Source organism: Theobroma cacao, chromosome 2, assembly GCF_000208745.1.
Source record: "Theobroma cacao cultivar B97-61/B2 chromosome 2, Criollo_cocoa_genome_V2, whole genome shotgun sequence".
Taxonomy (NCBI): Eukaryota; Viridiplantae; Streptophyta; class Magnoliopsida; order Malvales; family Malvaceae; genus Theobroma; species Theobroma cacao.
In genome coordinates, this window is record NC_030851.1 from 39,621,000 (window position 1) to 39,634,089 (window position 13,090).

Genomic DNA, 13,090 nt, shown 5'->3' on the forward strand with positions numbered 1-13,090 from the left:
ATCCTACCCGACAAGAAGAGAAAAAAGAAAGGGAGCCGAAGAGGAATTGACACCACCACTTGCAACTTTTGATACAAAATCTAGCCTATGACTGTGAAATCTTAATAATAATAATAATTCAAATGATTTTAATACTAATCTTCCATAATAAATCAAGTTTAAACCTTATTATATGTATACATTAGCATTAAAATCATTTGAATTATTATTTTGTCCTTAGCAAATTCTATGTGCTCCAACTTTTCAATGTTAATTTCATAAAAATCCATTTTGTTTAAAGAGTTTACATATAATGTATCATTAAATGTTAATATTATCAACGAGTTAAAATGTTCCCACTTGATTAATATATCAACGAGTTAAAATGTTGCCACTTGATTAATAAGTAAATTTAAAAACTAATAACCCTAAAAAATAAATACTCATAATTTTAAATATATTTTTGATAAATTGTTAATTTTTTACTTTACACATTTATGAAGTAATAGTGTATAATTACTATATACTTACCGTTCATAAATTATGAATTTTTTTATAAGTCAATTATTTATTTTTGATGAAAAAAATACTAATTGAGTGAAATATTGGATATTAAAAATTTTGATATAAATATTTGATATAAATTATATTAATTTATCATTAGTATAATTATTCAATGAAAATTGGGAGAGAGCAACTGGAGGGAGCGAGAGTCCACCGCATAAAAGTCCAACAAGTGCGAGTGACGCATAACAAACTTCACCTAACTGCCTAACTGCCACCCCGAGGAATCGGCAAAGAGAAAAACCAACGGAATCGCCGAGGGAATAAAAGATCGGGGATCCACCCCCGAACAAAGCGGCGAATAAAGCGCCACTTCCTCTGCCACCGCCATACCGATTTACCGTACGATGATCAGTCTGGGGAAAAGAGAGGGGACATGGGAAATGAGACGCGACACGTGTACGGTGAAGACGGGTCGGATAAGGGTCCGAAAACTACAACACTTGTTAAAAAGGACAGGGAATAATTACCTTCACGCGCGCCCATTGAATTCTCGACAACCACTGCTTCTTTCTCCTTTCCGTAAACAAGATTTCACCATTTCGAAAAAAAAATAATAATAATAATAAAAAAAAAACTTCAATTATTTGTTTGAAATAAGGCACGTAAGTACATAATCATTCGGAGCCTTTCACTACTCAACTTTCCTATTCATCTACATATCCCTCGATAATAATCTTCAGGGATATACTCAGCCATTGATAATTATATCATCGATTGATAATTTGTTTAAACATGATTATGATTTATGAGAGTTTAAACCATTTGGACAAGATCGAGATTTACTAGTGGTTCTTTGATCAGTATCCTATTCAAAGTGAGAAGAGTATATATATCTTTTTAATTTTTTTAAATGACAAGAGTTATCTCTTGATATGTAACTTCAGGCTCACATGTTGATATAAAAAAACAAACTTTGCATTATATTCAAGCTATCTTCATTAATTATAATGTGATTGTGATTGTAATATAATATTATATTATATTCATTTTTTTATTTATCAAATATCGTAATATAATTTTATAATTCACATTACGGAAAACATTAAAAAGATCTCACGGACCAAACACTCTCTTAAATTGCAAGTGTCTTGTTGGCAATAGGTAAAAAATGTTTACTATGTATCTATATAGAAAAAATGGTGTAATTTACTATAGGGTACAAAGAAAAGGATTAAGTCTATCTTTCCTATCTAACCCTTGAAGATTTTACTTATATATTAAACAGTGTTTAAATGGATTTTAAGTTTTTCTTTTCAGCATGACCAGACGGCAGTCTTCGTATTCTAACAACTACCAATAGATACTGAGTTAAAAATGTTTTTAGCTGTTGGAGTTTAGTGGGTGGGCTAGACATGACAGGGAGAGGATACCTTGGATGAGCGTTACCTCGGAACATGGGGCTAACCGTACTGTTATATTCCTTGATGAATTCATGAAACTAATAAAATCCAAGAATTAATCGTTAATCCCACTATGGGTTTATGGTAAAGACAAAGAAGCTCACGTCCCATTAAAAAAAAAAAGTCACCCATGGAGTCGTAACGTAACCCTAAAGAGAAAGGGTTAAAGAAAAGAAGGGTTGAGAAAGTGAACCGGGGGGGGGGGGGGTGGAGATTAAAATAAAGGCGTTGTCGGCTGACTGCCTAACTCTGAAGCAACATTGAAAACCACGCAACTGAGCCACAAAAAACAAGTGGCCCAATTTACAGCTCCTTTTTCTTTCTTTCTTTCTTTTTTTTTCCTATTGGTATTATCGATTCCTGACAGTTCTCAGTCACGTACGAACCATGAAGAGCTAGCTAGCCTAAAGAGTGACCACCCAACAACACAAAAAAGAGAAAAAAGGAAAGCAGCAGAACAGATCCAAGATCCGGTTCTTTTCACATTTTTTTTCCTTTATATATATAATAATAAGGAAAAGTAGCAAGTACTAGTTTGGTTCTAGTCTATGAGAGAGATAGTGGACCAATAGGGGAACCTATAGCGGCTCTAAACTCTCCTTGAAACGTAAAAATAGGGAATTTCATCAATATATTCACATGCATGGAGAACGATATATGATGATATTGATTAGAATTGAAGGCATCAGGTTAGATAAACCTGTTCATGAGAGAGAATGAACTCATGTGAGCAGCAATACCTGATTCATGTTAGTATAACATTGATATTTAAGGAGAGACGTTTGGGAGGGGCGATGTGGTGCAGTGAAAGAGGGTGAGCTCGTCCCAACGCATGTACATCTCCCAAATGGGTCTCTTACGGATTGTGTTTTCCGGTAACGAACTCACTTCTTGGAAAAAATTGCCCTTGGCTTTGGCTCTTCTGATATCCCGGAGATGGTCCTTAGAACCGATCACTGCCTTGCCTGTACACACTAAGAGAAAGGGTTACTATTATTTTATAAAGAAGATGAACATAAACAAAAGAAAAAACAGAAAAAAAAAATTTAAACAGCAAAAAACCCATAAACACTAGCTATGGCATATTACAGTATAATTGGATTCTGTCCTCTTTTATTTATGCTTTGTTCCAAACCGACAGGCGCCTGATATTTTACATAAGGCTAACATCTCAACCATATTCTATCCCTTGACATGCCAAAGAAAAGTTATCATTTTGTTACTACTAACTTTTTTATGCTTTCCTTCATCATTTCCTTACCCCCACAAGTGTTGAACAAAGACCTCCGTGCTTTTTGCTTTTCTTTTTGCTGATAAACAGGCATGTGGTTTTTATTCCCACATGGTCTATAAACCGAAAGCTCTATTTCCTCCTGTAATAATCGGTTGGCATAATCATGTTGACGATGATGGTATATAAAAGAAACCCTCACCTTTCCAGATCAGGCATATATATAACTACAGTATTGGTGCAATCCAGAAACACCCAAAATCAAGCAATGCTTAAAATTAGATTTAGATCCCATAAGCAAACATCTTAACACACCAAAACTAAAGTAATGGAAACCAATTTAACACTCAAACACAAGTAGCACCTGAACTTCTTCCACTTAACCATAAAAAAACCAACTTCCAAATCTCTTGCTGCTGCATATGGTTAATTAGGTAACATAAACGGTTTTTCAAATGTACTTTACTGGTAACCCTTTAGGCTCAACTTTGGTATAACTTTACTAAAGAGAACATCTAAAACGTCAATCCAGAAAATTCTACTGGTTATTAAAAGTATTTTCACTACAACTAAAGTTGCAGTCTATCAAGCCCAAGTCTAGAAAGGAATTTCCAAATGCCTGATAAGCATAATTAAGGGGGCAGCATCAAGAGATAAGGCAGTCCACAAGCACTAAATCTGAAGTAATAGTAGCCAACAAAAACTAATGCACCTGACGTTAGTCATGATGTATTGCTGCTAGGAAACACGTATAGGAATCACAAGACTCTGGCCTACCATATCACTATTACATATCAGTATATCCTTCAACATTCAGGGTCGCATTCAGTCCAATATATATAAATACCTTTCAAAAAATAAAGTCCTATATATCATATATTAGCGCTCCGATGCATTTAATTGTTCCAAGATAGATTAGGACTGGTCAACAAAAGAGCGTTTATATCTCTTGCTTGTGGGGTTTAATGTCAAGTATTATCCACAGTAGTCCGCTAGCTAGTAGCTAAGAAGGTCTAGTCCTGTCATGGACTCATGGGAGAGGTTGAATTATTGATCAATAACTAAGCTGATAACGAAACTAGTAAAATGCTCACTGCTTAAGCTATCCATATGCAGCCACCTGCTTGATGAGAAAAAGGTGCATCTGCCTCACGCCGTTCATAATTGACCATTGGATTATAACATCCTGCTTAACTGATAGTTTTGGGTTAAAATAAAAAAAAAAGGTTTAAATACTGTAGTCCTCTCTCTCAACACCCCTCTCCCTCTCTCTCAACAGTCAACACTCAAGAAGCACACACGGAGAAGTGAACAAACACACAAGAAATTCATGCAGGTTAAATGTGTGAAGGAGTTACAGTATATGACGGCATTAAAGTAATTAAAAAATTCGATTTAGTTTCAGGAAGCTATATGCGTACCATGTTTTCTTTCTCATCTGTTACGCATTCCAGGAGGCACAATATCCCCAAGTAACCCTTCATCTGTGGGAAGCTGAGGGGTTGGTTCTGGCAGCGTACGAGATCCTCCTACGTCAATGGGTACTTGGTGTGGCTGTGTTATGCTTGGAGGAATTTCCCTATGTAACTGTACCCCTGGATAATAAAATTGTGAGATTGCAGGAGTCAATTGACCAGCAAAGGCAGCTTCGTGGCTGATGTGTCCACCACGGGGGAATCCGACACTGTGATGACAGTGTTGACCTTCATATGTAGTAATGACAGTGGTGGGATCTTCAGAGGAACGTTCTACCCTCTTCTTCACTGTGCATTTGCTATTTGTGCAGCGATAGTAGCTCCTGTAAAATATGTGGAGTCAAAATTTGCACAACATTCTTAATATTTTCCTTCCATTAATGAATTAAGCATCATGATCATTCCTTTCTTTTTTTAAAAACCTACTTTGTAAATTCCTATTACCATGTGCTTTATGAATTTGACATTAGATAATACATGGATAGGTTCAATCTCACATAAAATATGACAAAAGCAAAATATTGATGCAGCTGAAAATTAAGAGTAAATGTTTAAGAAAATAGAGAGTCAAAAAAAAAGAGGTGACCTAACATTCAGAGAAAATGCTAATCTGCCATAAAGTCCTAACAATCACATAGTCATGTCAACGTGCATTGAATGGTCACAGCATCAAACTTAAGAAAGTAAGTGGTTTAATATAATCAAAATTCAACTTTCGTTGAAGAAAGGTATTATTAACTCCAGTATAACCATTTGATTTAGGGTATCTTTAGTATATAAACTGATGGAATCTCCCCCTAGCAAAGAAGGTAAAACCCATACACAAACTCCTGGAAGGAAAGTTCACTATAATATTGAAAAGTGAATACGGTGTACAATGTTTTTCACTTTAAAGTTTTAAATTATTTAACAGAAACCAGGCACTGAATCAATTCAAAAAGTGGGTAACATGTCAGTTTTCTCTGATTTAGAAATGGCAACAGACCTAGGGTATGGACTATTTTTAACTGCCTTTTGTCCATATTTCCGCCACCGATAGCCATCTTCAAGATGATCAACTTCACTCTTGGTCACAAATGCAAATCTTGGCTGCCGGATTCGCTTTTGCCCCTTCTTCCTGACCTTACTCCTACAAAAATATCCCACCTACAATTATCACAATGGAAAACAAAATCCTAAAAATTAAGAATATATCATTAAGTTAATGCATGTTTCAATTTGCTACCAAGGTTTAAGGAAAGAGAACAGAAAGACTTAAAGACAGTTCCAAAGAAGAAACTAGAAGTATTAGGTGACAATTACTAGGATATATAATTTGTTTTCCTCAAAGAAGGGAAATCTTTCTAAAATAGGTAATACTAGTAAATGAAGAGCAGAAGAGTGCATATGTAAAAAGTCACCAAAATTAACAAATTGTGGTAAATTTTTTAGAAATTAAAACAACAGAAAAAGGAAGCTGCTATAATTAATATGTCAGGAAGTAGTCAAGCAAATTTCATTGTATATGCACTGAAAGATATTCAAAAGTGAGAACTGTGATTCTTGCAACTGCTTTAGTAGATATCTTCAATGTATATGAAGTACAATACTTGATTATTTCATATACTGCAACCATAAATGATGGTGATGAAATCCAACTAAGTAGATGCTACTAAATATGAAACCCAAACTTCCAGGGAACATATGCAATATGGAAATCCATTATTTTATGAGATATGTTGAATGCCCATTTATTGCAAAAGAGCATTTCATGAATTTAAATGCCTTTTATCAGTTTTTTTTTCAAGAATAATGCATGTCCAAAGCCAGTAAAGTAAGACTATGAAGTGCACTCCCAAGCTCCTAAACAATGGAAAACCCACCTTAGAAATGACACTAAAATCCCACCAACATGAGCAAATTGCAACTCCCATTATGGTTCTGGTAAATGGGAATGGTATTGCTTTATCTGAGGGAATGAATTTAGATCAAAAGACAGACTTCATAAAGAAATGGAAGATGTTTCCTAGATTATGTTACCAAAAGGGGGCTTTTCCGGGCAATATTCTCGCCTTATGCCTTTTATTAACGTAATTAAAACGTAAAAATGAGAACGGAAAGGAGCAAGGGAAGTAGTAAAAAAAAAAAGATTCCTCAAAGCACGCCATTTCCGCCGCAATAACGGCGGTGTTCAAGGCCACTTTTTATTTTTAACCCTATATTACCTTAATTGCACCTATTGTTTCTTAAAATTACAAAACTACCTACAACCCCCCCCCCCCCCAACTTGCATGAATTTGACAGTTTCAGAGCGTACGGACGCCGAAAATTGCACCCGATCTCTCTCGCCCTTTTCCTTCCATACGGAAGGGAAGGCCCTCTATTCAAGCATGACTTTTGACACGGTTAGCTTTATTATAATCTGTCACTTTACCCACCGAAATTGTACTTTAATTACGATTCAGTCCCTCAAAATATCCAAAAAATTAAAGGAAAAAAAAGGCATTTTTTTCATGACTTTTTTCTTAAAAAAAGTTCATCATTGGTGATGTGTGTTCACTACTACTCACGGTATCTCGGGCGGTTTCCCGCCGGAGCCCGTAGATTTCTCCGGCGGATCTTCGCTGGAGCTCGACGACACCGACGGATTCGATGTCGACACGTCAGCTGACCCGCTCGGATTCGTCGCCGTCCCCGAACCCGAACCAGCAGCAGCTGCACCAGAGCTCTGTGAGCCGCTAAAGTTTCCCGCCAAATCAGGCCTGGTTTCGGTACGGTCGAGTTCACCGAACCGCTCAATCTCTTCAGCCTGGTCCGGTTGTAAATTCCAACCAAACTCACTCAGTATACTGCTTTCCCTATCGAAGAAGTAATTGACGCTGTCGGAGACCGGGTCAGGTCCAGGCAGTGTCCAGCTCGAATCGGACGTAAACTCATTCCGTGGATCGGCCCCTTCTTTATCTTCCATCCTTCAAAAGCTTCAGCGAACAAAAGAAAAAAAAAAGAAGAAAAAGAAAATCAAGGATTCAAAGCATCCAAACAGAATCTAAAAGAAACGCGGAGAGAGAAGAAATAAAGAACAAAAAGGGAACAGCAACGGAGAGAGAGAGAGCGCTAGGGTTTGTTTCTGAGGGGCGCGTTTTAGAGTTGGGAAGGGACGCCTAGTTTTTGAAAGCTTTTTGTCCCGTCAATCCAAAGAGAGAGAGTGAGAGAGAGCTGAATAGAACGCGCGAGTAACTAAGAGAGAGAGAGTAGAGAGGGGGAACAGAGGAAAGGATAAGTTAGAAAAATCGGCGTCAACCGAAAATAGTTACGGGAGGTTGATATTTAAGCAAGGGGAGGGAAGGGGGGAGAGGGAAGGGAGGGAAAGGGTATAGTGAGAGAGAGTGATGGTGTGTGGGCCCCACGCGCATGAATGAAAATAGAGAGATACTTTCCGACATGAGGGAGCACCATGTTTTTTTCCTCTCCAGTGACTCGTGTCTTGTTAATGGGATTTTTATTAAGGGGGGGGACGAGTTTGATTTTTTCCCCCTTTTTTTTATTAATTTTCTTTTCTTTTTCAATTAATCCTTTTTTTTAAAAAAAAAACCTTTTTCTTTTAATTCTCCGATGGGTGTTTTCTCTTTTTCTTCTCAATAAGTTAGTTAGTTTTTATAAATTTTTTTTTCATTAAATACTTTTAACTCAAACGATATAATTTTTATTTATAAAATTAAAATCTATTTCATTTCTTTTCCATATAAAATCAGTGAAATTTTTGTCTAGTCCACATAAAGAGATTTAGAAGAGACTTAAACAGCATTGATTGAAGTCATTCATCCCTTAATTTTATACTAGTAAATGTTCCTCTTTCATTTTCTTATGTACACTATTTCTTTCCCTTTATATGATTAAAGATGACATTAAGAGTATCGACTTTAAAAAGTAATGATAGTTAAATTAATTCTGAATTAAACAAAAACAAAGTATGGGTTGACGTCTTAAATGAAAGTTAATTACGTGAATTTTTTGAAATTTTTTTTTCCAATTGATCATTAATAAGTATTAATTAATTTTAAAAAGTTAAAATATATTTAAACATGCGATATAATACGATGAGAGATATTCTCACCCCATAATATTGAGTACTAGACTTTACTTTCTTTCTTTCCAAAATGAAAACATCCAATACTTTTTCATTTAGCAGTAAGATATGTAATTTGGCATTAGATTAAGAGATATTTAGTTTAAAAGAGAAGAAGAGAACTTTTGCACAAAGTAAGCAAGTGGCTCGAACCAGACACTTGTATTTTGCATAACGTTATAATAACAAGTGGTGGGCTCTTCCCTTCATGCCTTGACTGTCGACTAGACCATGGAAAACTTTGTTCACAGATTTGTGAACATTCTTGAGGCACATGGCCTTAAGGGCCATGACCAAACCCCTTCGAGAAAAAAAATAATGTCTTATAGTAGGACCCCTTGGCCATGGCTACACAATTATTTCTTCCTTCCTTTTTTTTTTTTTAAGGTTCAAGAAAGAACCCATATCACTTCGTAAACTTTAAATAGGTTTGGACCAGCTAGCTCTTGTACAAGAACCACATAAATTGGATGTGCCCAAGTCTTTTTCTTAGTAGGGAAAGGAAATTCTCTAACTAGTAGCATATGATCCACAAAAAATTACTCCACAACATGTAAAATTCAACCAAAAGTTAGCATTGAATAACTAAGGTTTACAAGGATGACAGTTAAGTCATTAGTCTAAATGTACTATCCCTTATCCTATCTCGATATATCGTTACAAAAATTTCTCCGTATCAACGTCGATCAATACTTTCTCACCCTTTTTTCAAGATCACTTTAGATTCCTTGAACTACATAATTGTAGGGTTGTCCGAAATCTTTCTCATTCAATACATATTTTCGTCATAATTTAAATTCAATTTTTTTTTTAAATGAGAGTGTTAAGCTTTGACTAAGCGGAGTAAGATGAATATGAATATATATTGAATTAATTTTGTTAATACAAAATAAACTTTTTTATACCTGATTTCTTTTTTTATTTTCAACAATCATTTGAGTTTGAGCATAAATTTGACCTGTATGGATAGACCATGAGTTACTTCTAGAGAAAAGGAAACTTAAATTTGGGATATGCCCCTAAATTAAAGAAGGCAAAAAGATGTAAGGCTTGCAGATGTGGTCAGAAAATCAGAGTAGTACTTTGGGCTGAATTAATATCGGTTTCATTAAATTTGTGAATTAATTATTGTCAATTTTAGGCCTTTGACCCACCAATAGAAAAAGCAATTTGATCATGTGGATAATAATTCTTTTTAGCAACTTTTTAATTAAATAATTGTACGTACAATTAAGATTTTACAATTTATTTAATAAATCAATATATAATTAAAAAAAAGTCTAACATGATGTAAGCATATGAAACTCGTAACTAATGAAATTTAAACTTGAGATATAAAAATTTCAAAATATTTTTTGCTTGTCATTGATATTAATACAAAATTTTATCTATTTCGTTTTCACAATTAAATCTCGTAAAAATGTGTTGTGTGAATATGATTTTATTAGCAAATAAAATGAGTCAAGTTGATGTAAATTAACCCATTATCTAAATTTAATGTACTAAAAGAGAAAATGTAGAACAAGATCATGAATTCATTAATAAATATTAATGAAAGGATTAAGGAGAGAGAGTTGTTCCTGCTGTCTATACCCCAGCTGTTAGGGAAAAGAAAAAAAAAAAAGAACTCTATTGCTGCATACTTGATAATAGTAAAGCTATGAAGAGTCTGGCCCAAGTCCATGCACGATCCCTTCACGTGGATGTGTCTTATCCCCGTGATACCCCGCCCCACAAGCTAAATAAAATCAGTACAATCTAAATTATTGGTAAACTATTGCATCAATCCAAGTACAATTTTCTTTTATTTTTTTGGCTTAATAGTATTCAATAATTTCTAAATAAATTGTTTCAATTTTTCCTTATTTTTTTTCTTTTTTATCATGTTTAACAAGTTTACTAAGATAATGTTGTGGAAATTACACAAGAATCAACAAAGATAAAATCTAAAGAAATTAAGCAAACAGAAAAACACAAAAATTTACGTGGTTCGGTCTTTTGCCTACGTCCACGGAGTGAAACTGTTCATCTATTATTGAGAATTTAAAGTATAATAAACTGACCTTTATGGTTCCCAAAACAATCCAAAATCCCTTGCACACTCTTCCTCAATAACCTCCCAAGAACACTCACTCAAACCACTCTAACTCCACCTAGCTCCACCTAGAACAAAAGATAGAATTACAAGATGTTCCCTCTCTAGAGCTCTCAAAGCACTACTTGCTATTCTAAAGCCTAGAAATCCACTTTTATAGTATAAAAGTCTAAAGTAGAATGTGATTAGGATTCGATGTGGAATAAGAAGTTTAAACCATACAACTACTTAATATTGTATACAAACAAAAATTCTAATCAAATAAGATCTAGAATTATAGTCAACCTAAAACTCAACAGATAANAATGTGATTAGGATTCAATGTGGAATAAGAAGTTTAAAACCATACAACTACTTAATATTGTATACAAACAAAAATTCTAATCAAATAAGATCTAGAATTCTAGTCAACCTAAAACTCAACAGATAATGTGAAAAACTTTTATCTCCCCTTTCAAAAAGAAATTCAACATATTTATCAATACATATAATATATATATATATATATATATATATATAATAATATATTAAAGTTATATATGATAATTGACAAAAAATCCCTCCTGAATAATAAACAAAAGAAAAATTAAGATACAAGATTGAGTCGAATAGGAGAGGTGTTTGGTGTAGAAACATTCAATTGGGGTTTTGCACACTACAAAAATTTATATTTTTTCTGACGAAAATTTTTTTTGACAAAATTTTTTATTTAAAAAAATTAAAATTTTGTTTATTGAAAAAAATTAAAATTTTGTTGAAAATTTCCTTTTTCGATGAAAAATTTTGTTGAAAGTTTCATCGTTAAATGCACCGTGTTTTTACCGACAAAAAATCCGCTTTTTAAGTTAAGAAATTTCGTTAAGAAAAGGGTATAAAATTGTCAATTGTACACCATAAATTCTGTTGAAAAGAAAAACGAAATTTGCCAACGAAAGTTTTGTCAAAACTTATTTTCAACAGAATTTAGTTGAAAATTATCTACAAGATTGAATTTTTTTCACACTCGATTTACATATGTCACTTCTTGTTAATCATTAAGATTGGACCAAACCTTTTACTTACCTAACGTTAAAGACTTTTACAAGCGAAATGTTCTAACGTAACTTGAATTTAATGATAAATTACCTTTTTTAAAAAAAAAAATTGAATCGAATCAAAATTTCACTTTTTCTCTTTTATAAAAAATATAACTAAGAATCGACCTGTTTCCGAAATATCTATTTAAACAAAGGGTATGATTTAGTTATTTTAATTACCACAAAATGTTGTATGGATTGGAATCTGTTTGACATTTGTTTATATATGTAATTTGATGTTACAATTCAATAAAGATACATAGGCTTAACTTGATTCTCAAGAAAAAAACACATCACTATCAAATTTTGTCTAGCAAACAAGAATCATGATAAAGGGAAAGGATTGAGTTACGGCATGTTTCCAAAGCATATAGTAATAATAGTATTATTTAATTCTAAGTAAGATCGTGATGACAATTTGGCACAAGCTGGCTGATGGATACAGCCAGAAAACACACGTGTATTTATAAGTTGATGAGGTCCCATGATCTGGCCCCCTCTAAAAGGGGTGACCGCATGGAATCTTCTAAGATTTGAACCATTTGGGTTATTGGATTTGGGGAAAAAGATGAGTGAAAATTCAGATTACCAAAATGGAATTAATGGTTGCTGCAATGCAATGCAAGCAAACCCATGGTGGGACTTTTTCCATTTTGTGATCACAAAGCATGCAAACTCATGTTGGAGGATTGGATTTGAGTGAGATATTGCCTGCCCTTCATCTCTCTTGATTGGTTTCTTTGGCTAGTCTTGGGACTTGTAGGTGTTGTTAAGAAGTATGGGTTTGAATGCTATGATGAAGAAATAAAGATTGCATTGCAAGTGTTGGGTATTGTTTACATTTTGTCATTTGAATTATATATACCAAATTAGTATTACATGATCATTATTTATATACTTTTGTCATTTAAAAAATTGGATAAATTTATAAATCTAATTTGGTTTAATAATAGTTACATCTATTCTTATCCTCAAAGAGTTAAGTTCAAATCTCTTTTTTTCTCAAAAAAATTTATGATATCTCTTGTCTCTGATGTATGACTTAGGACTTTAATTCGATTTAGACATCCTTCTTCTTTCAAAGTTTTGCATTTATGATGGAACCAATCAGTGAAAATTTGGTATAATTTCATTTTCTTTGTTGTTAGTTTCTATATTTCCA

The 13,090-nt window shown here is 33.7% G+C and overlaps 1 protein-coding gene across 2 annotated transcripts; it reads right to left on the reverse strand.

Moving 5' to 3' along the window:
- LOC18610286 (probable WRKY transcription factor 57) lies at nucleotides 2,561-7,944 on the reverse strand. Of its 2 annotated transcripts, none has more exons than XM_007045854.2 (4): nucleotides 7,202-7,944; nucleotides 5,638-5,781; nucleotides 4,599-4,975; nucleotides 2,561-2,920 (listed from the first exon to the last, which is right to left on the reverse strand). In XM_007045854.2, the coding sequence occupies exons 1-3, from the start codon at nucleotides 7,597-7,599 to the stop codon at nucleotides 4,612-4,614; spliced, it is 906 nt and encodes a 301-aa protein (XP_007045916.2). In that variant the 5' UTR covers nucleotides 7,600-7,944; the 3' UTR covers nucleotides 2,561-2,920; nucleotides 4,599-4,611. The 2 variants fall into 2 exon arrangements, with proteins under 2 accessions (XP_007045916.2, XP_007045917.2); XM_007045855.2 differs by having other exon boundaries at nucleotides 2,561-2,911; nucleotides 7,202-7,943.